This window comes from Equus quagga, chromosome 2 (genome assembly GCF_021613505.1).
Source record: "Equus quagga isolate Etosha38 chromosome 2, UCLA_HA_Equagga_1.0, whole genome shotgun sequence".
Taxonomy (NCBI): domain Eukaryota; kingdom Metazoa; phylum Chordata; class Mammalia; order Perissodactyla; family Equidae; genus Equus; species Equus quagga.
Genome location: NC_060268.1, coordinates 167,146,812 through 167,170,171, shown reverse-complemented (window position 1 = coordinate 167,170,171; position 23,360 = coordinate 167,146,812). Strand labels below are relative to the sequence as shown.

The 23,360-nt window shown below is 36.4% G+C and overlaps 1 protein-coding gene across 2 annotated transcripts; it reads left to right on the top strand.

Annotated features, from left to right (window-relative positions):
• Window positions 1-20: 20 nt before the first annotated feature.
• Window positions 21-20,837, top strand: DCLRE1A (DNA cross-link repair 1A). Of its 2 annotated transcripts, none has more exons than XM_046655160.1 (10): window positions 21-224; window positions 766-1,892; window positions 3,927-5,594; window positions 7,072-7,205; window positions 8,313-8,431; window positions 11,002-11,142; window positions 12,957-13,102; window positions 13,901-14,055; window positions 19,053-19,194; window positions 20,249-20,837. In XM_046655160.1, the coding sequence occupies exons 2-10, from the start codon at window positions 1,427-1,429 to the stop codon at window positions 20,407-20,409; spliced, it is 3,132 nt and encodes a 1,043-aa protein (XP_046511116.1). In that variant the 5' UTR covers window positions 21-224; window positions 766-1,426; the 3' UTR covers window positions 20,410-20,837. The 2 variants fall into 2 exon arrangements, with proteins under 2 accessions (XP_046511116.1, XP_046511117.1); XM_046655161.1 differs by lacking the exon at window positions 21-224 and adding an exon at window positions 391-433.
• The last annotated feature ends 2,523 nt before the right edge of the window (window positions 20,838-23,360 follow it).

Here is a 23,360-nt window from a genome sequence, read left to right as displayed (position 1 = left end):
GGGAAAGGCCTCTGGGTCAGCGTTCTAGAACCTCTAAAAGAACCATTCCCCCACCCTTCACTTTGAGAATGAGCGCGTTATGGAACAAACATAAAAGAAATCTGTAGGACTTAAAAAGGATCACATTTTTTCCGCTCTTTATTTAAAGTCCCGCTCTTACAGCAGGATCAGCCGATTCGACACAGCACTGGCAGCGGGAAGCTGTTCCCGCCAAGGCAGGAAAGGTAATGGGGTAGAGATATCCTCAAGGGAGGAGGCTTTTAAAGTTGGGAGTGACTGGCCAGTGGCTTTGGTTTATACACAAATACAGTATTTTGTCGCCCCGGAGTGCTGAAAGTGCGGGTGCGAATAGATTGTCAGCCGAGCAGGGGGGAGGGGGCGCCGAGGGGAGCGGACGCAGCTGGAGCTGCTCCCGGGGGTGCGGGTGTGGCAGGTGGGCTGCGGCGAGGATCCCTGAGGGCCCGGCCTGTGGGTCTTCGGAAGGGGCGGGCTCTGGTGACTTTTTGTGGAGCGGGTTGTGGTAGCAGCTCACTCGCTCCCTGGGCAAGGGGTGTACGGCCCCACTCGCTGGCCTTGCAGCCTTCTATGTCCAAACAGAAGGTAGAGCGAGTGGGAGGTATCAGGCAGGTGAACTTTGGTTTTGAGGCTGGTGGACAGGGGGCTGGCCACCTCCAGGGCAGACCATCTCTGTGGTCTGGAGTTAGGAGTGTGGCCTCAGGGCAAACGTGACTTCACATGTTTGAATTTTGTTTGTTCATTCTGCAGCGGTGGTTTATTGCTGCTGGAGGAAGATGCTGGACTCACCCGGGAAACTGAAGTTGTTGAATATCCACGAGTCAAGGAAAAGGGCGATTAACTTTTTTTTGCGAATCACATACCTCTGATAATGGTGTGACTAGTGTTGGAGGTAACCATTTAGTGTTTGGGACACCTGCTGAGCCACTTGCCCAGGGACTGTCGTTGCATTTGTGAACTCTTTGGACAGTGTCCCAGTTGAAAGAGAACTGACAGGCACTTTACAACAATTTTGCAAAGCTTGTTCTAAGACTAAGCTGTTGAGCCCATACTTCCCATTAATGCCTAATTTTCGAAGTATTACTGATTCTTATTTTTATGAATCAAGTCTTGGAAGAGACCACGATACCTGAATAAAATAGTAGCCACAATGGAAAACTCAGATGCTACTTCTGTAGTAGGTTCTGTTAATTTTATTATGGTGTAAATGGAACCACAGGGGGTTCTCAGGTATAAGCTTTAGTAGTTTGCCAATATATTCGTTACCATAGCATTAGATGCCCATCAAATTAGTGGGGTTTTGTTACTTTTTTTTCTTAGCAAAATAATTCCGTTAAAAAATTTTGTAACAAGAAATAAGCTGTCAATTTACTTAATATTAGTGCTTCTTTAATGATAAAGTCATTTTGCCATGTTAGAAGACGCTTTTTTGGAAGAAGACATCTGGGAATACAAATCCAAAAGAAAACCAAAACCAGGACATCCAAATAATCGCTCTGAGACTATTCCTGAATCTGTTGAAAAAGTAACAGATGGAAAATACCAGTCAAAACGAAACAGAAATAAAAAAAGGACTGTACAAGCTAAAGAAAAGGTGAAGGACCCTGAAATGTGCCTTGGAGAAACAGTTAGTCAGACTTCTGTAGCTTCTGGTGAGAATTCTAGTTGTAGAGTTGGTATCCAGCCGTCCCAAGACAAGGAGACCACTCCAGGAAAGCACTGTAGGACTCACAAAAACAAACACATGTCTCCAAAGATACGTCCAGTTTATGATGGATACTGTCCCAAATGCCAGATGCCTTTTTCTTCATTGCTAGGTCAAACTCCTCGATGGCATGTGTTTGAGTGTCTGGATTCTCTGCCAGTCTCTGAAACAGGTAAGATTACGAAAAACATAGTGGTCTCTAAATAGTCTAAAAGACCTGCATTAGGCCAGATACATCAGTTCAGTGAAACAAGCAAGGCAAGCAGTAAACCAAAAGACAGATGAGGCATTAGAGGTATAAATGACTTATCCTCAAAGGAAACAAGGTAAATGCACTTTACTCTTTTTGAGAAGGGTAAAATGATAACAGTCAATGGTACAATTGTAAAGAATGTTGCAAACTTGAAAACAGCTTAAGTGTATTTTATTAATCTCATAAGTCCCTGAACATCTCAGTTATTTTTCCTGTTAACTAAGCACATAGACTAGATACTTTGTTTACTTATGTGACTCTTACAAGGAGCCCTTAAGGTAGGTGGTATTGACAGTTTATAGATGGGGGTTCTTAAAAGTTAAACAACTTGCCCATTTTATCTTTTATGAAACAGGCTTTTAGAGAATTGTGACTGTAGTCCAGTCTTCTAAATCTGGTTGTGCTGAATTTATCACACTAATGTACAGGAAGAAGAACTGGGAGGCAGTCTTAGATTATTAAGATTCTAGTAATAAAAATGTGCCAATTTATAACTGAAGTAATGCTATGTTTTCATCTTTTAAAGTATGTAATGTGTCATGTTTAGCGTGTAGAAAATTCAGCTTGGAGTAGTTGGAGAATGGGTTATTATGATGATTTGTATGTTTTAAAGTTATCATTTATACCATACATAGATTTTTAAATCTCAAGGAATTAAAATTCAGTGAAATAAAAATAATACTCAATATGACCTTCATGGTAACTATGATTCAGAAGATATTTTGCTATAGATATATAGAGAGATCTATATAGAGATACAGATATTATGGAGAGATATGCAGATAAATATAGAGAGATATACAGATATCTAGAACCTCTAGTTATTTCGAAGTTCTCCATGAAGATGCAAAAGTACTTTTTGTTTTTTAATTTAGCATTAACCTTTCTTATAAAAGTATAGCAAGTGAAAGCCTCATCAAATGCTAGTAATTTGCTTTTAAGTGGCTTGAAAATCAGAAATGGAAGTTGCAGTGGCATGGTGAGCATCTCAGGGTGAAATGTCTTACAAGGAAGCCACCTCAAAGAGATTTTTTTCTTTTGGTTTGTCACCGAGTAAACTCCTTTGAATAGAATCTCAGATGGCCTCTTCTGGAACTGAATTCTATTCTGTAACAAATAACTTTTGTGTGGTGGTTTTAAGTTTTAAGCAATGAAGTCTTCTAATTTAATGTAACATCTTTTTTGGAGGGAGAGGGAATCATTTTTTGATACCCTTCGAAATGAACATACAAGGGGATATGCCAAATGGCTTACAGAATGCTTCTCAATCATAACGGTATAATAGAGAATCGTTTCCAGACTATTAAAGCCTTATTATTAACCAGTTTATCAAATTGAATTTCAAATCTTAGAACAGTATGTAAAATGTTCAGGGTATGAACACCCGTAACTAATTAAAATTTTTATTGTTATTGTATAGATGTGAATATTAAATAATGGCATCTAATTCAATACTACAATTTTCATAAATCTGTGTTGCTTGATAAGATAAAAATTGGGTTAGAGTGTTAGTTCTGAGAGCCATATCCTAGTCTTCTTTACTCTTTATTGCCTGAGTGTTAGTGAACTAGTGAAACTGAAGGTGTCAATCTGTAACACCTGTTTAAGAAATAGCTAATGCAAGCATGACATGCATTTTGAGGGAGCTCATATTTGTAAGAGTTACGTAGGGAAAAAGAGGGTGTTAGTCACAAAAAAATTTTTTTAAGAATATTTGAAAAGAAATTTAAAAGAGTATTCGATTTAAAAGTAATAACTAACCCCTTGCAAAGCCATACTGGATTACTGTTATTTTATGCTGATCTTTTGCTTGTATAAAGATAGCCATTGTCCTAAGGCCTCAAAGTAGGCCTGACAACTTTCCACTTTCATGTTAATTTGTAGTGCTAATGCGGTCAGAGCTTAGTCTGTGCTTTGATCCTGTAATACTTTTTTCTTTATTACAATTTTCAGAGTGTCCTGAAGGTCTTCTGTGTACTTCAGCAATTCCTTCTCATTACAAGAAATACACACACCTCCTGCTAGCTCAAAGCAGGGCTGGTAATGGTCCTTTGAGCAGTCCCTCACATGGGTCAGATGGTAGTTTCAGTAAGACTAATTCGGGCTCTCTTTGTAGCCTTGAGGAAGAATGGTCTCTGTATCAGAAACAATCTGAGAACTTAAAAAATGTTTCAGCTGATCCCTTGTTGGTGACACCGTGTCTAAGAAAATCTCAGGCTCCACTTGAAACCAATAAAAAGATTTCCTCTTTGACAAATATCCAAACATCCCAGCACCCTCCACAATTCAAACAATTTGTTAATAATTACAAACTGGTAGGAGTTGGTTTGCCTCTTGCTGAAGAATTAGACAGCCAAAACAACTCGGAGCACATAAGTTTGCCATTGCCAGAAAATGACGTTAGCAGCTGTGAAATTTCCTATTCTCCACTTCAAAGTGATGAAGAAACTTACGAGATAGATGAAAAGCTGGGTGATTCACAACAGGAACTATTTTTTACAGACAGCTCTAAAGATGGCAGCCAAGAAGAAGATGACAACAGCTCTCCTTTGTTTAAAAAATTCCATGGTCCCTTTCTGAAGGACCAGGAGGAGAGCCGCCCTGAAGTGTATAGCTTCTTAACTCAAGATAAATACAATGAAGAATTGTCCGAATACAATGCTGTAAATGATTCGTCTCAAATTATTTTCCAAAATGAGAATATTTTGTGTGGTGATCCAGTATTTGCTGCTGCTGATTTTAGGTTGTTCCCACCTGCATTAGCAAGGGGTCCTGCTTCTAGTTACCAAGCCACTAAAGCAAAACCTGATGAGCCAGAATTTCACTCATCTCAATCAAATAAACAAAAACAGGTAATTGAAGAATCAGCTGTTTGCAATCAAACTTCCCTTCCGTTACTTACGAGTGAAATGTCTAAACCTTTTGCAAGCCAGGGAGGAGACTGTCTTTCTTTCCACCCAACCCAAAGTAAAATTAGAGAAGTATCAAGTAAAAACCTCAGTGCTAAGAACAGTGCTAACTCAACATGTTCCTGCAGGAAAGTTGCAGCGCCAAATACAGGGAAATTTTGTAGTACACCTACTGCTGCTAAGTCTTTGAAAATATTGCCATCTAGTCCTAAGTGTAATGCAACACAGCCTTCTACCAAGGTCATGAAGCAAATGGATATAGGTGTGTACTTTGGACTACCACCCAAAAGAAAAGAAGAGAAATTGCTGGGGAAAAGTGCGCTGGAAGGGATGAACTTAAATCCAGTTGTAAGTCCTAATGAAAAGAGGTCCCGGCAGCGCAAGAGGAAAGCCCAAAAATCTTTAAGTGACTTAGAATTTGATGCAAAGAATTTAAATGAGAGTCAGCTTTCTGTGGAACTTTCTAGTGAGAAGTCACAGCGTCAAAGAAAGAGACTTAAAAAGTCACATTCCCTGCAGGAAGGAGCACGTCAGAAGAGGTCAGATCGCCGGGTGAACAAGACAGAATCTGGAATAGTCAACTTAAGTAAAGACAAAGTCTTCATCAAATCAGCTTGTGGCAGGCTGCAGAGAGGGAACACGAAAATCCCGGAGTCATCCAATGCAGGAGAATTAAGAAAAAAGACATGTCCATTCTATAAGAAAATACCTGGTAAGTTGAACTATCAGTGCTTGATGTATCTACAAAGAATCAACTTTTTTGAATTTCATGTTCGTTGTCCATGTTGCGGTATGTATGAAGCAATTTTTTGTATGTTTCTTTTGCTTTTTATGATAGTTCATTGACCTCTAACAGATTTTTTGCCTATTTAATCTTTTTCACTCCATTCGATTCAGGAAACTTATTAAACATATTCTGTATACAAGATAATGTACTAGTTAGGTAGATATTACAGACTTGACAAAGATTAGTAAAGATCAGCTTAATATGGAAGGAGGAAACACACTCTGTAAGTAACTGTAATAAAAGACAGCTTCTAAGCACTTAGAAGAAATGCCAAGTACTAAAAAGCTTCAAATAAGGAAAATGGCACAGGTTGTATGGGTCATGATAAATGCCAAACATTTTTAAACCGTATTATAACTTAGTTTCTCAGCCTTCTCATATTCTCGTAATTTCTCATGCCTTAATAGATGAGTTAATAGAAAAATGTGTAGCAAAGTGAATTTTAGTATTCCTTAAGAATAAAGAAACCAGTAACTCTTCTTCTGAAAAGAATATAAAGTATAACTGCCAAAATACACTTGGTTTCAGAAATATTTTTGTGTTTTATTGATATTCTAGATCTATAATTTGTTCAAAATATTTATGTAGAGGATAGCATTTGTGTACATGATAGCACCAGTTTTGTTTTTAGTAATTATTTTGATTACTTTTCTGTATTTTAAGTGAACCTAAGACTAGTATGCCTTGTGTTGATAAGCCTCAATAGAAATGTGAAGTTATGCTTATTTATAAGGTATGATACTTGCATATCACAGTCAGCACACTGTTATTTCTTTTGCAAACACCTTTCTTAACAGCTCAACCTTTTTTTTTTTCATTATTACTCCTCTAGGGAGCCTTTATTAGACTTTTTTTTTTCTTGTTTCCCTCCCTCCCCCCTAGCCTCCCACAATGAAATTCAAATACTACCGATATACTGTTTATCTGTTATTGTACCATGGCCTTTTGGAGGACCACAGACCACTGTAATATGTAAGATTATTTGGGCCTTCAACTATTTTTGCCCTCTTTAAAGCAGAACACTATCACCCCCATTGAGAATTCATGTTTTAGAAGAAAGTTAACATTCTCCTTTTGCTGTTTTGCAGAAGTATTTTAGGTGCCCATAGGTATCACGAAAATATTCAGTAAAATAAAGAAGTAACTGGTTTGTAGCTTGATATTTTGATTTTTTGGTACAGTTCATTAAAAAAGCCTACACAGGGTATTTACTAGAAACTTAAAAGACTCATTTTCATCTCTCTTGGCACCTTTTGCTGAATTTATGTGGTATAAGTTTTTAAATTATAAATTTAAGTTGGAAGTGAGATGTAAAGATGTTAGAGGGTTCACTATTTATAATCAAACTGGGTTTCTTTGACTTTGCTGTCACTCAAGCAGCTGTCTTGGCATTTCATTCCAGGAACGGGCTTTACAGTCGATGCCTTTCAGTATGGTTTGGTTGAAGGTTGCACAGCCTATTTTCTCACACATTTTCATTCTGATCATTATGCTGGATTGTCTAAAAATTTCACATTTCCAGTGTATTGTAGCGAGGTAAGTTTTAGTATTCTAAATTCTGAATTTGTAGACTGCAGCAAATTTTTAAACTATTCGGTTAAAAAAAGAATAAATTGTAAGATCTATCATTCTACTAGAAAAGATATGAGAAAACAGATTCCACATTGAGATTCTAAAATTAAATGAGTTATTGTCAATAGTTACAATAGATTTTTTAAGAATACGTTTTGTTATATGGAAACGATAAACTACTTCACAATGTACTGAAACACCTAAATCTCATTCAGTAAATATTCATTAAGTGCCTACAAAGATATTCAAGGCAAAATACCTAACTTCAAGGAGCTTACAGCCTTCGAGAACACATCACAAATAATGCTGTCATGGGATCGGTAATGTAATAGAAAAGTGGGCAGAATGCCTAGAAGTAGAGGGAAGGGAGTGCTTTACTCTGTCGCAGCCTAAGGTTAGAGAAAGTTTCGTGGTGAAAGAGGTACTTGAACTAATTGTTAAAAGGTGAACGCTTTAATGCCTACTACTAAGAATCTTGGCTAGAATTCGATGTAATCCTCAGAGTTCTTGAGTTACCTTCTTTCTATTAATGAAGCAGTTGAGGATTGAAGTTAAGTGACCTACCCACAGTCACAGAGCTAGTCACTGCAGAGCCAGAATTTGAATGCAAGTCTGTTGGATTCCAGAACCAGGCAGAGAAAGAGGAGAGAGCGTTCCAGGTAAAGAGAAGAGTTTGTATAAAGGCACAGACAGCTAAGAAATATACGCATTCCAGGTGCTTCAGACAGTTCGGAATGGCTAAACATGAAATAGGGAATAACAGAAGATAAACCCACAGAAATGGGCAGGGGCCAGATCACAAAGGGTTTCTGTGTTGTGCTAGGCGTGGGGGGGTGGGGGTGGGTGTGGTGGTGATGGACTTTTCACAGGTGAGGGAGAGTCAGTGATAGTGTTTAAGCAGACTTGTGACAATCATTTTAGGAAGTTCTTCCTGGCATTCTGAAGCCTTTACATGAATCTAAGTGGGAGAAGAGAGAGATTATTAAGATGCTTGGGTTCTAAACTAGATATGAAATAAAAGACTTATTTAGTGTTTCACCATATCAGCAGTAAGCATGTTCTGTTTTGCAGATAACTGGCAATTTGTTGAAGTGCAAACTTCATGTGCAAGAACAGTATATCCATCCGTTGCCAATGGACACTGGCTGTATAGTGAATGGTGTCAAAGTTGTTTTTCTTGATGCCAATCAGTAAGTATTAAAGTTACCTCAATAGTAGCCTATTTTATAAATATTCAAAAGGAAAACGCATTGGCATTTTTAAGAACTTTATAATAGGAACCAATATGCTTGATATTTCTTAAAACTTGAGTAAAACGTTTCTCCTTTTGGAAAAAAGTGATGTACCCAATTACAGAATCAGAGTTAAATGTACAGGGATCCCCTAAATGTTGTGTAACCCATTTTTTATGCAGTTTTAATTACTATGCTTGACATGTGAAGCTCCATCTTATTTTTTTGAAAATATTTTAACGTGTCCTGTTGTTCTTGAAGAGAGAACCTTTGCCGTTTTCTTTAATATCACTTATATAAATTATCAACTTGTCTCCTGAAACCCAGGCCAGTGCTGTTTCTTCAGGTTGCCTTTAAGTTTTTGCCTGCTAACTTAGTTGCTGTTTCTTTTTTTAATTCCCAATTACGACAACTCCTAGTTCTGACTTTTTTCTTTTACTCAACTTTTTTAAGGTATAACTTACATAAATAAAATTGACTTATTTGAAGTGTTTGCTGAGTTTTGACAAAGCTATACTCCCATGTAATTGCTGCCACAATAAAAATAGAGAAAATTCTCCCAACCCCAGAAGGTTTCCTTGTGCTCCTTCCCAGTCAGTCCCCAGCCCCCACTCTGGCCCAGGAAACCATTGATCTGTTTCCTATCACTATGGACTGGCTTTATCTTTCGTAGGGATTCATCTAAGTGGAATCATATGGTGTCTACTCTTTTGTGTCTGGCTTCTGTCACTCATCGTGTTTTTGAGATCCATTCGTGCTGTTGTGTGTCTCAGTAGTTTGTCGCTTTTTATCACTGAGTAGCGTCTGTTGTATGGACACACTATAATTTCTTTATCCATTCACCTCTTGATGGACAACTGATTTTTGTTTATTGACCTTGTATCCTGAGACCTTGCTAAACTTGCTTATTAATTATAATAGATTTTTTTGTAGAATCTTGAAAATTTCCTACATATGTGATCATGTCATCTGCACATGCAATTTTGTTTTACTTCTTACTTTCCATTCAGAGTGCTTTTTCCTCTTGTTTACCGGCTCACACCTTTAGTACAATGTTGAATAGGAGTGGTGAGAGCAGACACACTGTCTTGTTCCTGATCTTAAGGGGAAAGCTTTCAGTCTTTCTCCATTAAGCATGATGTAGCTTTTTCGTAGATACCTTCTATCAGGTAGAGGAAGATCCTCTCTGTTCCTAATCTGCTGAGAGTTTGTAATCATGAATGAGTGTTGAGTTTTGTCAAATGCTTCTCAGGCATCTGTTGAAGTCATCATATAATTTTTCTCCTGTGTAATGTTAACATGGTAAATTACAATGATGGACTTTTTGAATGTCAAACCAGCCTTGCATCCCTGGGATAAACCCCACTTGGTCTTCACGTATTATCCTTTTTAAAAATATATTGCTGGATTTGATATGCTCATATTTTGTTAGGGAATTTTGTGTCTGTTTGCATAACGGATTAGGTCTGGAGTGTGTTTATAATGTTTTTGTCTGGTTTTGCCATCAAGGTAATGCTGGCCTCATGAAGTATTCCCTCCTCCTCTGTTTTCTGAAAGATGTTATATAGTATTGGTGTTATTTCCTCCCTAAGTGTTTGATAGAATTTCCCAGTGAGGTCACTGGGGTCTGAAGTTTTGAGTTGAGGAGGTGAGGGGAAGTTTTTAATTATAAAAGTAATCGTTTCTTGTGTTTTCCTAGCATTCAAAAGTTCTATGTGTGTTAGTAGTAATTTCCAAAACCCATTGTGTCAGGGGTCCCCGAGACCACCTTCAGGCTCAATGGTTCACTAGAAGGACTCACAGGACTTAGAAAAGCTGTTATACTCATGGTTACAGCTTATCACAGGGAAAAGATACGGATTAAAGTCAGCAAAGGGAAAAGGTGAAAGTGGGCACAGTCTAGAAGAAACCAGGCACGTGTTCCCAGGTGTCCTCTTCTAGTAGAGTCACACAGATGCACTTGTCTCCCAGCAACAAGGTGTAACAACACGTGTGAAGTGTGACCAACCAGGGAAGCTCACCTGAGCCTTGGTGTTCAGGGTTTTTATTGAAGGTCAGTCATGTACATATGCAGTACCCATGTGACTGACCTCAGCCACTCAGACTGCAGTCCCCTAGAGCAAAAACAAATATTCACCGTAGATCACAGTGTTAGCATAAACTCTGCTCAGACTGGTAACATGTGGCCCAATGCATCAGACATACAAAACATTCTTATTAGGCAGAATATTCCAAAGGCTCAGAACTCATCTCCCAAGGGCCAGCCAAGGACTAGTCCTCCAGACAGGCCTTTCTCGGGGACATGGAGTTTGAGCAACCCTGGTCTGCTAAATTAATCCTTTCCTGCACACCAGTTTTTTTAATGATGTAACTTCCTGTAGGTTAAAATGCTCCATTTCCTCTGGTGCAATGCTATGTCGTTGCGGTCTGCTAAGAAACTGTATTTACGTGTTGGCATTGAAATAAGTACTCTTCCTTTAGATGCTTTGCCTGTATTAAGAATATTCCTTTGAAATGTTTGTGTTCAGCTGTCCAGGTGCTGTCATGATCCTTTTTTATCTTCCTAATGGTAATGTCATGTTACACACTGGAGACTTCCGAGCAGATCCCAGCATGGAACGTTCTCTTCTCGCGAGCCAGAGAGTCCACACGCTTTACTTAGACACCACGTAAGAGGGGCTTTCTTTGTGCGCTTCCTTTCCCACAGGCAGCATTTACCCTGAATATTATGAGTACTTTGAGCATTAGCTTAGGTAATCAAAAGCATGGCTTACTGTTCATTATCATTTTAAGGCTATTTATGAGAGGAGTGCTGTTTGAAAAAAAAATGCACTTGCTTAAGAATTTATGGTTACATTTGAGATTTGGGATCCCAAATTTGGGATTACATGTATTAACTGACTACAACTCAATTTTTTTGTAATTTCCTTTTGAAAATATGGTCTATGTGAGAACCCTGTTACTGAAACAAGGAAGAAAATTGGGGGGCAAACTTTAGGAAAACACGCTTTTAAGTTATCCTTTCAAAGTATTTGTATAATTATTAAGTATAATTGTGGAGGAAAGAACAGAGGCCAACATGCAATTTTGTTTCTGAATATTCAAAATTACTTTGTTCCTTTCTCCAAAAGGTAGTTTATAAGTGATGACTTTGAATTTCTAAATGCTGTAAACATACGGATAATAGCCATTATCTGTTTATTATATATTAAAATACCTCATCAATTTGTTAGAAATTAATTATTCGCTATTTCAACCTGTTTTGAGAAGTGAATTTGGGTGGCATATTTTAGTAAAAGTTGGTCTTTCCACATCCAGTTTTCTAACACTATGGCTAATTTTTCCATTCTTTTATATATGCTTTAAATACTAGATAAATTAAGAAAGTAATAAGTAAAAAAAACCCCGAAAAACAAAAAACTGGGCCCAGCCCGGTGGCATAGTGGTTAAGTTCATGCACTCTGTTTCAGTGGCCTGGGGTTTGCAGGTTCGGAACCCAGGCATGGACCTGCACACTGCTCATCAAGCTGTGCTGTGATGGTGTCCCACTGACAAAGTGGAAGAAGATTGGCACAGATGTTAGCTCAGTGACAATCTTCCTCAAGCGAAAAAGAGGAAGATTGGCATCATGTGTTAGCTCAGGGACAGTTTTCCTCACAAAAAAACAAAAAACGTGCCTTTTTTGTTAGTACTTAGTTCTGTTCTGCATACAATTCTGAATTTTTTTGTGGATTTTTATAGGAGAAAGGACTAAGTTTTTTCTCTATTCTTATGGCTGACAGCAAGAACAATTTTGAAAATCGGAAAAAATATGTTTCTTTGTACTTTATGACTTTTTTAGTGAAAAAGTACTTAGTTTTCATCTCAAATGTATATAGCTCGTAGTCTTAGAGTTAATTTTTCATTGGGTGTTATTGTATTGAGGTCCATCCAACTGGATCTTTTGTATTCCTCTAATACTGTATGTATCCCTGTGTCTCCTAACAGAAGAGAACAACTATGTGAATATTAACTGTTTCATATAAAACTGCTTCATTAAATTCGTGTTTAGTTCCATTGTTTTAATAATTTTTTTTTTCACTAAATCGGAATTCTTTAATCCATAAATAATCCCTATCAATAGTATTTTCGTTGATGGTAATTGGGGTTAAAAAAAAAAGATGTTGAGGTTTATAATTCATAGCTAAAATAGCTGGCTGCCTAGAAATAGTCTTGAAGAAAAAAAGGCAATTTCTTTATTTCAGAGTGATAAAAGAAATATAATGCAAAAGGTATATTCAAAATGTATAATTCCATCATCAGTTATCAATTCCTGGTAACAAATGTTTTAACCACAGACAATGGGATAACTGCAGTGGTATTAATATCTTAGACTGCTAGTTGTATGTGATGTTGCTAAAGCTTGTTTTCTAAAATAGCATCCAACTGAATGCTATGGCTTTCTTGTTGTTCTCTGAATAAGTACCATATTTCCATGTTACAGATATTGCAGCCCAGAATACTCCTTTCCGTCTCAGCAAGAGGTTATCCAGTTTGTCATCAACACTGCCTTTGAGGCTGTAACTCTAAACCCATGTACTCTTGTTGTCTGTGGCACTTATTCTATTGGAAAAGAGAAAGTCTTCCTAGGTGGGTGGTAGCTGTATCTCATTTACATTAATATATTATAAAGATCAGATTCCTTTTGCATAAACCCCTTTCAGTCTCTAGTTCTGCACTTGATATTTATTTCCTGAAATGGTTCAATATTACCTTTGAAGTTGAAGGAAAATTTGATAGAGTTCGATTCATTTAAACTCGGAATGGCTCAGCTTACTGGGAACATTTGATAAGTGTGTTTATGGTGGCTTTATAGCTACAAAATGTTTATAGAGCAAATGGCCATGCTACGTGAGTATTTCAGTAAACTTTGAAAGATGGCTCATGCGTGGTTGCATTGCTGCATTCTTGGAGGATAGCCATCAATTAATTATGTTGGGGGAACAGTTGTAATTTTTGTTCCTAAATCATGGCTAGGTATGTAATTGCAGTTTGTCTAGATAGTATTACTCTGCTTTGCCGAGTGCTTTCCATTTCTCCTAACTGTGGTCACATAATGGCAAACATTAAGATATGAAGTGGTAAAGCCAGGGTTTCAGCTCCTCCAAATTTGGTTCCCTCCCTTCTACCACTTGCTATACATCTTTTACAGTTTTTAAATACTGTGTCTTTAAAAATAAATTGTTTGAATTTCTCACAATTTATTCCACACAGTTAACCAACAAAATTATTTGGCCTTTTTAAGATATTCTGGCAAAAGTGTGAATGTTTTGAATTTCCTTTCTTTTTTTAGTAAATTCTTATTTTAAATTTTGATTAAGTTGTAATTTTATGATGTTTTTCATAAGTTATAATTTTACTATTTTCAACCTTTTCCTTTGCCTGTAGCCATTGCTGATGTTTTAGGTTCAAAGGTGGGCATGTCCCAAGAAAAATATAAAACATTACAGTGTCTCAATATACCGGAAATTAATTCCCTCATCACTACAGACATGTGCAATTCACTGGTTCACCTTCTCCCAATGATGCAAATTAATTTTAAGGTAAGCATTCAGGAGATGTGTCTTTGTAGGATGAACTGAAAAAGATGATCTATGATTGTAAACTGGATTTCCATTTTACTCGCATTTAACTTAGAGGAATTAAGTTATAGTGCCATCACCTACGGTAAACTTTGTCCTAGAAAATCTTTTCGGTGGAATATAAAATGGTTTTAGTTTTTTAGCGTGTGCAGCTGAGTAGAGTAATTTCGTATGCCCACCAGGAGTTTAGGAACTAGAGAACTATCATAAAGGAAGAAACAAAAATACAAAAGTATGCAGCTGTCTGGTCATTCACAGCTGTGTGATCTGTTTTGAAGATTGTTTTCCAGTTCTTTCTGGGTGCGTGGGGAAATGAGTGGAGAATTCTGAGGAGTTCTTACTTCTCTTCAGATGTATTCTGTATTAATATTAAGCCCCTGTGATGCTGCTTCATATTGGAAATTTACTTGTGAGGATTAAATGAAATGGTGGCCGTGCATCCTCAGAGGAAGTTCTAATATTAGTTCTGAGGTATAAATTAAGATATGTATGATATGACCTCACTGTGATTTGGAGGCTTATTTGTCAGATTTATTCATGTACTAACTAAGATTCATTCCATTTACTAACATTTTGACACCTAGTGATGGAATACATCAAACCTGACTATTAAAAACAATTCAGAACATAATGTACACAAAACAATGTATTTTCACTTTTGCTATAATGTTCATGAAAGAACTTTTATGGAGCTTGTTGAAATAGCTTAGGATGTTGATTACTGTATCTGTCTTAGAAATAATAACACGTATGGTGTAAAGAAAATGAATATTTTAGGTCTATCTCTTGAGTAAGGAAATTCTAACTGGTATAACTACTCCTTTGTTCATGAGATTAAGGTAAAGTTTTTATGGGCTTTTTTCATGAGTGTGTAATTCATAAAACTAATCAAGTCAGAATTTTGTCCACTGGTATTTAAGCCAGCTTTGCAAACATATTTTAAATTTGGGAGACATCCAAATTGTGTGAAGGTTCATGAGATGTTGATTAATTGTAAAATGAACACTGAAATCCTGAGGAGGGTATGGCGTGTTTTTATTATTTTTATTTTACAGTTTTATTTCTTACTAACTTAGTGTGTTCCGTTTGAACAAATTGTCTACTTAGGAGGATGATGAAGCAGAGGAGTCAGGATATTGTAGAAATGAAGGAACTAGAGCTTTTTAAGAAAAAGTGTTTAAAAGCCACATGCTGCAGAGAGGTCATATAAGGAAAAAATGGCAATTTGGCAATTAGAACATCTTTGGTGACCTGCTCAAGAACTGTTTCAAGTGAGGGGATGTTGGAGGAAGCCAGATGGCAGAGGGCGAAGACAGAAGGTATAGAAATCGCCAAATAAATGGGAAAGTATACAAATGGCCAATAAGCACATGAAAAGAGGATCAATATTGTGAATGAGAAGGTATACAGATGGCCAATAAGCACATGAAAAGCGCATCAATATTGTGAATGAGAAGGTATACAGATGGCCAATAAGCACATGAAAAGCGGATCTCCGTTGTTAGCCATCAGGGAACTGTGAATCAAAACCACTGTGAGGTACTGCTTTCCACTCCCTAGGAGAGCCATGATAAAAAAGACAATGCCAGTTGTTGGTGAGGATATGGAGAAACTGGAACCCTCATTCAGTGCTAGTGAGGTTGTTAAATGGTACAACTACTTTGGAAAACAGTTTGATAATTTCCTTAAAGAATTAAACATGGAGTGACTATATGACCAACAATTCTAGGCCTAGGTATATGCCCAAGAGAATTAAAAATATACGTTCACAAAAACTTCATAGTAGCATTATTTGTAATAGCAGAAAAGTGGAAACAACTCACATGTCCATCACATGATGAATGACTAACAAAATGTAACATCCATAAAATAGAAATATTATTCAGCTATGAAAAGGAATGAATTGCTAGTATATAGTACAATGTGAATGAGCCTTGAGAACATTATGTCAGGTGAAAGAAGCCACGCACAAAAGGCTACATCCTGTGTTATTCCGTTTCTATGAAATGTACAGAACAGGTAAATCTATGGAGACAGTACATAGATTAGTGATGCCAGGACTTGAGAGAGGGAATGGGGAATGACTGCTAATGGAGACAGTGTTTCTTTTTGTGGTGATGAAAATGTTCTAGAATTAGATAGTGGTGATAGTCGCACAACTTTCTAAATGTACTGACAATCACTGACCTGTGCACTTAAAAAAAGACAATTATCTGCCTTGAAGACAAAAAAAATGATTATCTGAAATTATTGTCTGTTACTTTCTCTGTATTTCTCATCTGCTGTTGGCATTGCCTTCAGTAGCCCTTCCCTTCCTCTGTTAAAGTGACCAGATATTGATGACGTTTTTGACAATTTCTTATCTTCAAAACACAGAACAGAAGCAAATGGTTACCATGAGGCTATATTTTAGTTAGTACTTAAAGCCAGTTTTTTACCAGCCAAAAATAGTTTTGTTGCATCAGAGCTAATGACTTTTTGTGAAAATGTAAGCCTGATGCAATTTTCAGGGTTTCTAAGGCAGGCGTAAAAGCCTGAGAAACTGTATAAATAATACCGTTCATGATGTCTGTTTCAACATCCCAAGTTCATATATGTGATGTGTAGTTGACTATCATCTCTGATTTAAACCTGATTGAACGTGGTAAAATGTTATAGCAATATGTTTGTGTTATACATGATTATTTGCACACTGAAAAAATAATTCTGGTGGCATATACTGAAAGCATTGTTATGACAAACTGGTTACCAATAAACAGAGAGACAAGTCATAGATCAGGAACTTTATGTTGACTAAATCATTCTTAAAGTTCCTCATGATGGTGGTTCTCCAGTTGTAGTGAATGAACGACTAGTGGCTGTTGGCAATCTCTTCTGTATGTTTGGCTTATATGATAATATGTTTTTGTTTGTGGCACAGGTTAATGATGTTTTTGTGGTAACTCAAATTTCCCTCATGAAAAGTAGAAATTACTTCTCATTTAATTCTCCCGAGTGTTTTTGCACAAATAGGAATGGATGAGCTCGGTATTACATGTATAATTGCTCTAAACCTCACTTTTCTATTATTTCCTTCTCTCTGTGAGGACAAGAGGAGGATTAGCAATTCAGCAAAGAGCATTACATTAGCTAGATCCTAGACTAGCAAGCCAAGAACCTGAAAATGTACAGAGCCAGAGATATTGTAATGAAAACTTAGTTATATATCCATAACTTAAACTTTTTTGTGGGGAGGCGGTAGTTGGTAAGAAATATGACTTTAATAGTAGGTATTCAAATTAATAAAAGATAAATTTTTAATTATCTTAAAATAACTTAATATAAAATTAATAAAATTTTAAGGTAAATACTATTCATATAGTAAAATAATTTTATTAATATTAATATCAAATTAATAAAATATTACTGGTACAAAAGAGAAATCAAGGGATTGTTATCAATTCACCAGGCTATATAAATGTCTGATAAACACAATAAAATGTTCAGTCTCTAGTAATCAAGCATAAAAATAAAAAAATATGTTTGTGTTCTATCAAATTGGCATACTTTTAAAAAAGGTAATATTCCTATGCTGAGAGCAGAGAAATTGGCACTCTCATCTGCTTGGATAGTAGTGGAAATTAGGGGTAAATCCTTTAATTTAGCAATTCCATTTCTAGGAATTTATACTAAAAAAATGAATCCTTTCTCGAAAGATCAATCTGTAAGGCTCCTAAGTGCTCATGGTGTAATAGATGATGAGAGTTAGAAAAAGTCAAGAAATGGCAGAGGGTTTCCATTAAAAAAGACCCAGACGGTAGGGTTTATTGACCGTCTCCCCGCCAGGCTGTAAGCTTCCAGAAGATAAAGACGGTGTCTCTCATCCATCTCTGACACCAGGGCGTGGCATAATCCTGGAGCAGATATTTCCTGGAGGAGTGAATAGGTCGATGAATGAATGGATTTGTCTTTAAGTTTTCTTCAGAACTGTATACCAGCACCTGTTAGAATACTTTAATAGTTCAGAGTGTGTATGATTAAGGAAGAAAAAGACTTTTGGAAATCCAAGATAACACTACTTACGGTTTAGATTTCTTATTATTTTTAATAAAACTAGAATTTTATTATAGATTTCCATAAGCCTTTGACACTCTGGGTTTAGTCTTAAGACCAAAAGTATTAGACCTTTTTGAATCCCTCATGCCCTTATTGTCTTTATCTGGATTTCTCTTATCTTTCAAAGATTGAACTTTGGTCATTGATTTTCCGAGAATTGTGTCAAATGTCATCACTTATGATGACTTCAGTTTCCAAAGTTCTATTCTACTCAGGATTTATTAGGGAAGCATATTACTTCCAGTTGTTGCAGCATGAGAAGTTTTGAAGTTATTCTAGTTCATGTTTAGAGGTGAAAAGGAGTAAACACCTGAAAAGAATGCTACTGTGCGTCTTTAAAATGTATGTCTGTGTGGAGTATGATGCCATTCCATACATTTATTCCCATCTCTCTAGCCACCTGTCAGTCCTCTGTTGCTTTATCTGCAGGGGGATATGTCTGGAATGATGTTTGCAAGTGTTAATGTCAGTATGTCTAATAGGGATACTGTTAGATGCTAGTATCTTCAATCTGCTAATAGTGTATCTAATACCCAAAAAGTGGTAGGATATGGAGAGGGGTTTTTGTGGTAGCTCTCTGAATTGCAATTTTTAAAGACATAATTATTTACATTTAACCTTGCCTCATCTTTTTTTCACCCTGTACTTAAGCGTGTTTAACTTTAGATAAGTAAAGGGGAAAATAGATTTTTTTTCAGTGATTTTATTTTTTTGGAATCACTGTCCCAGGTTGTTGCAAGCTAATGCTTAGCAAGTGAAAACTCCTTGTGAGTATGCCGATGTAACATCTTTGATCGTTCTGTTTTATTCTACATAACTATCTTCACCGACCATTAAATAAATATCCTATTTTTATTTAACAGGGCTTACAGAGTCATTTGAAGAAGTGTGGTGGAAAATATGATCGGATTTTGGCTTTTCGACCTACAGGATGGACACATTCTAATAAGTTAACTAGTATAGCAGATGTCCTTCCCCGGACCAAAGGAAACATTTCAATATATGGTATAATTATTAAGTTTTGTCACTTTTAGTATTTGTAATTACATTTTTTTAAAAGGCTGTAAAATCTTACATTTTAAGATCCAAGAAAAATAGGCACCAAAGAATCTTTAAAAATTCTGGTATCAAATCGTCTCCATACCCTAAGCCTGTATCTTTAGTACAGTGTGAGCTGATAGAAAGGCGTGTGACTGTGGTAGACAGACATTGACTAATGCAGCTCATTCGTTTGTGTGATCAGTGATACGGAGAGGAAATCATAGACCTGCTCACAGCCAGGGGCAGTGCAGCTGTGTCCTGGAAGTTTAGATGACGCTGTGAAACTGGGAGCAGGAGACAATGGATTAGATGTGGTGACAGCAAGAGTTACAGACTTGACTTTAATTTTTTCATCTCTTGGAGGAGGTTTACCATTGTCCTCAGAAATTGGCTTATTGTAATAATGGCTGATGGAAACATTTGTGATATGTCACTAGACCGGTGACTTTGTCTCTAAAGACCCTAGATTACTCGATTCAGAACCCTGTCTCCCTTTCTCTGAGGTACTTGATCTTCAGTAAAGAAGATAAAGAGATTGTTAGGATTTAATTTTTCTCTCTTTGCTTATTTTTTATATGTGCCAAGCTTGGGGACTGGAATCTGCTTACCTGCTCTGGAAATCAAGACTCTCTTCCTTGTTATTCTTCAAATTTTACTACATTTCTCCCAAGATTTTCCTGAAATCCATAGCACAGCAAAGTACTTAAAGGGAAGAATTAGTTTAAAAGAAAAGCCTAATTATAAAGAAGAATCTATAGAAATGCATATTATTAAGTGTCTATATAGAAAAATAATAGAATTTTTTAATTCAAAGTTTCTGTATCATTTTAATGTTTTAATCTTTATCTGTAAGAGATAATAACAGATTTTCTTATCAGAAATAAAGCACCAAGAAGTTCTTGACAAAAATACTCCAAATTGCTTTCCTTTTCTCTTTTATTTTATTTTATTTTGGGCTTGTGCATTTTTTTTATTAACTTGATTTTTAGTAGGCCATATCTTTTCTTTTCTGTTGCAGGAGTTCCTTATAGTGAACACAGCAGCTTCTTAGAAATGAAACGTTTTGTTCAGTGGCTGAAGCCGCAGAAAATCATACCTACCGTGAATGTCGGCACCTGGAAATCGAGGAGCACAATGGAGAAATATTTTAAAGAGTGGAAACTAGAAGCTGGATATTGATGTTATCTCGAAGGACTCAAAAGTAATTAAGTAACTTAGGTGTAGCTTGTTAGTCGTTAAATCTTTAGTGATATGAAATACACTTTATGTGAAAAACCTCATGAAGGTCACTCATATAGCTTATTTTCTCATTTACATTTGAATAACACATCATGGTGCTGAATGCCTCTCAGCATCATCCGTGATAACTGAGACTGGTCTCCCTAGGACCTCTTGCCCCTCCCCGTGGGGGCAGTTATGTTCTGCATCCAGCCTTAGGAGTGGAAACAAAGGCAGGTTCGGGGACCAAAACGGTAATGGATAAACTAGATTGACAGCATTATGTATAAGTAATTATGTTTCCTTAAAATTATTTAATATGAAGCATATTTTTTATGAGATAAAACTTTTATATGATATGTTTACTTAAATAAAAAATTAATCTTAAATTTGCTATAGTGTTTCGGTTTTTGGGATTTGTAACTGTGACATTCGTGCAGTCTTACGAAAATTTCAATGAAAATAATTCAACATGTGACTGAAAAAGATGATTCAGAGAGCCTAGATAATCACCCAATAAAGGATGGAGAAAAGTTTACATGAATGATGTTTATCTGAACTGTTTACTCAAGACATCAGATAACTAGAAGTTTAGATTGCAGTATTTTTTTCTAAGTGAGATTGTATAATTTATTTATGAATCTTGATCTCTCTGACACAGATTAAGTAGCTGAAAGTTTGGGGCCAATGCGTATTAAAAATATTTTTATGGGGTTTGAATAAGAAATTGGCTAGCATAATGAATGTATGCGTGTGTGTATATGTGTATTGTTGCATTACATCTAGCAATGAAATTAACTTGGGGATTTCTTAATAATTTTCCATGAAATCATTTATTTTCAGTAAGGATTTCAGTCATCAGAATAATGGTATTCTCCATGAACTTTATTTTTATAACTTGGATCTTTTGTTATGGAGGTAAGGGTCGTAGGGATCACAGGGGAGGAAAAGCTTTAGGGGCACATGGATAATAAATCAAGTTTAACTATATTCTCAGTTGACTTCACTTACATGCTTTAATTATTTTCACTTGTTTCATTTTGGTGTTTTAAATTGTTTTATAAGTTGTTAATTAAGAGTTATAATTAGGAGCCGGCCTGGTGGTGCAGTGGTAAAGTTCACATATTCCGCTTCGGCAGCCGGGTTCACTGGTTCAGATCCCAGGTGTGGACCTACGCACCACTTGTCAAGCCATGCTGTGGCAGGCGTCCCACATATAAAGTACAGGAAAATGGGCATGGATGTTAGCTCAGGGCCAATCTTCCTCAGCAAAAAGAGGAGGATTGGCAGCAGATGTTAGCTCAGGTCTAATCTTCCTCTAAATAAATAAATAAAAGAGTTATAATTAGGGGCCAGCCCCATGGCCGAGTGGTTAAGTTCTTGTGCTCTGCTTCAACAGCCTGGGGTTTCACTGATTCAGATCCTGGGTGCAGACATGGCACCACTCATCAGGCCATGCTGAGGTGGCGTCCCACATGGCAGAGCCGGAGGCACTCACAACTAGAATATACAACTATATACTGGGGGGCTTTGGGGAGGAGAAAAAAAAAGAAGATTAGCAACAGTTGTTAGCTCAGGTGCCAATCTTTGAAAAAAAAAAGAGTTATAATTAGAAAAACTTTGTATGGTATACAAATACTGGTATTTTTAACATAGGAGAGATGGGCAAGTCATTTAGGGTCATTTTTATTTATTATTTGAGTAATAGCTTTTTCCTAGAATTGTCATTTTCCATTAGTAAAAAGATTTTTTGTAAGTTTGAATGTTTTGCTTTGAAAATCCAGATGTATTTAAGAGCAGCCTAAGCCTTTTTATTATCTTATGCAAAAATATCTTTCTTCACAAGCAGCACCATTTATGGAAGCTTGGGATGATTTTGTTTTGCTGCTATTATGGCAGAATATGTAAAACTTCATTTAGGGACCATCTCAAATGGTTTTATAAATGAGTCGCAATCACAACCAAACTTTTCTAGACTGTTGAGAGTTGTATATGAAATTCTTAGTTCTAGTACCTAACGCTTGGTAGGTAAAAATTTTCAATTTTAAAGTGAAATGAAAGAAGAAGAAATCTACCGTCAACCCAAAAGAAAGGGATGACAGCTCTTGAACCTTCTAAACGTGTAGAGAAGGAAATGTAGAATTCAGCCAACATAGGGGAAAATGTTTTACTAAAAGTGTATTTAGAACTTTTCAGAAAGCTTCTTTACAATCTTACCTGACATTGAACGTTGAATTACCAGATACAGTAACACTTGACAGGCTGATTTCAAGTTCTCATCACTTTCATGTAGCAGGAAAACCTTTTCCACGTGATGTCAATGCCTTTTAAATCTAAGTTGTTTATCACTTACTCTCTATTTATTCATGTACCTAAATATGAAACTGGTTTTCAGAACAACTAACTTTAATTAATGCTTTGTTCAGTTATTGAGTTATATTCCTGTGGACGAAACACATTAAGAATTTCCTTATTTGGTCCTGAATAACCATCAATAACTAGACTAAAGAACTAAGAAGGGAATCATCTTCAAGTACTATAAGTACTAAACCCCAAATGATCTGCCTTGAAAGAGTATGGATGCTGGCTTGTAACTTTTCTGGTTATTTTATTACTACTCATTCAGTTCATTTGGTATTGATCATAGAAAAATTCCAATAAAGAAGTTATTTTACGTTAGCAAAATCATAAGTTAATGGTTATAGATAAGAGTAGAACAGTTGAGGTATGAGAATTACTTCTAATCTGAGTAGTTGCAAGCTTTTAACTTGGCAATCATTTTAATACGCTAATTATGTTTCATCTTTCCCCCATGATTCCACAATTCCATTTTTGGCAAGCCAGAAATGATTTATAAAACATTTGTTATGGAGTGTACCAAGTATACAAAACCAAATATGACACAAAATGAT

What these genes read in the sequence shown, in the direction of transcription:
- DCLRE1A (XM_046655160.1), top strand. Translation starts at nt 1,427, where the DNA reads ATGTTAGAAGACGCTTTTTTGGAAGAAGACATCTGGGAATACAAATCC. An exon ending in AAAAGAGAAAGTCTTCCTAG is followed by an intron (nt 13,103 to 13,900) that starts GTGGGTGGTAGC and finishes CTTTGCCTGTAG; the next exon opens with CCATTGCTGATGTTTTAGGT. An exon ending in TGATGCAAATTAATTTTAAG is followed by an intron (nt 14,056 to 19,052) that starts GTAAGCATTCAG and finishes TTTATTTAACAG; the next exon opens with GGCTTACAGAGTCATTTGAA.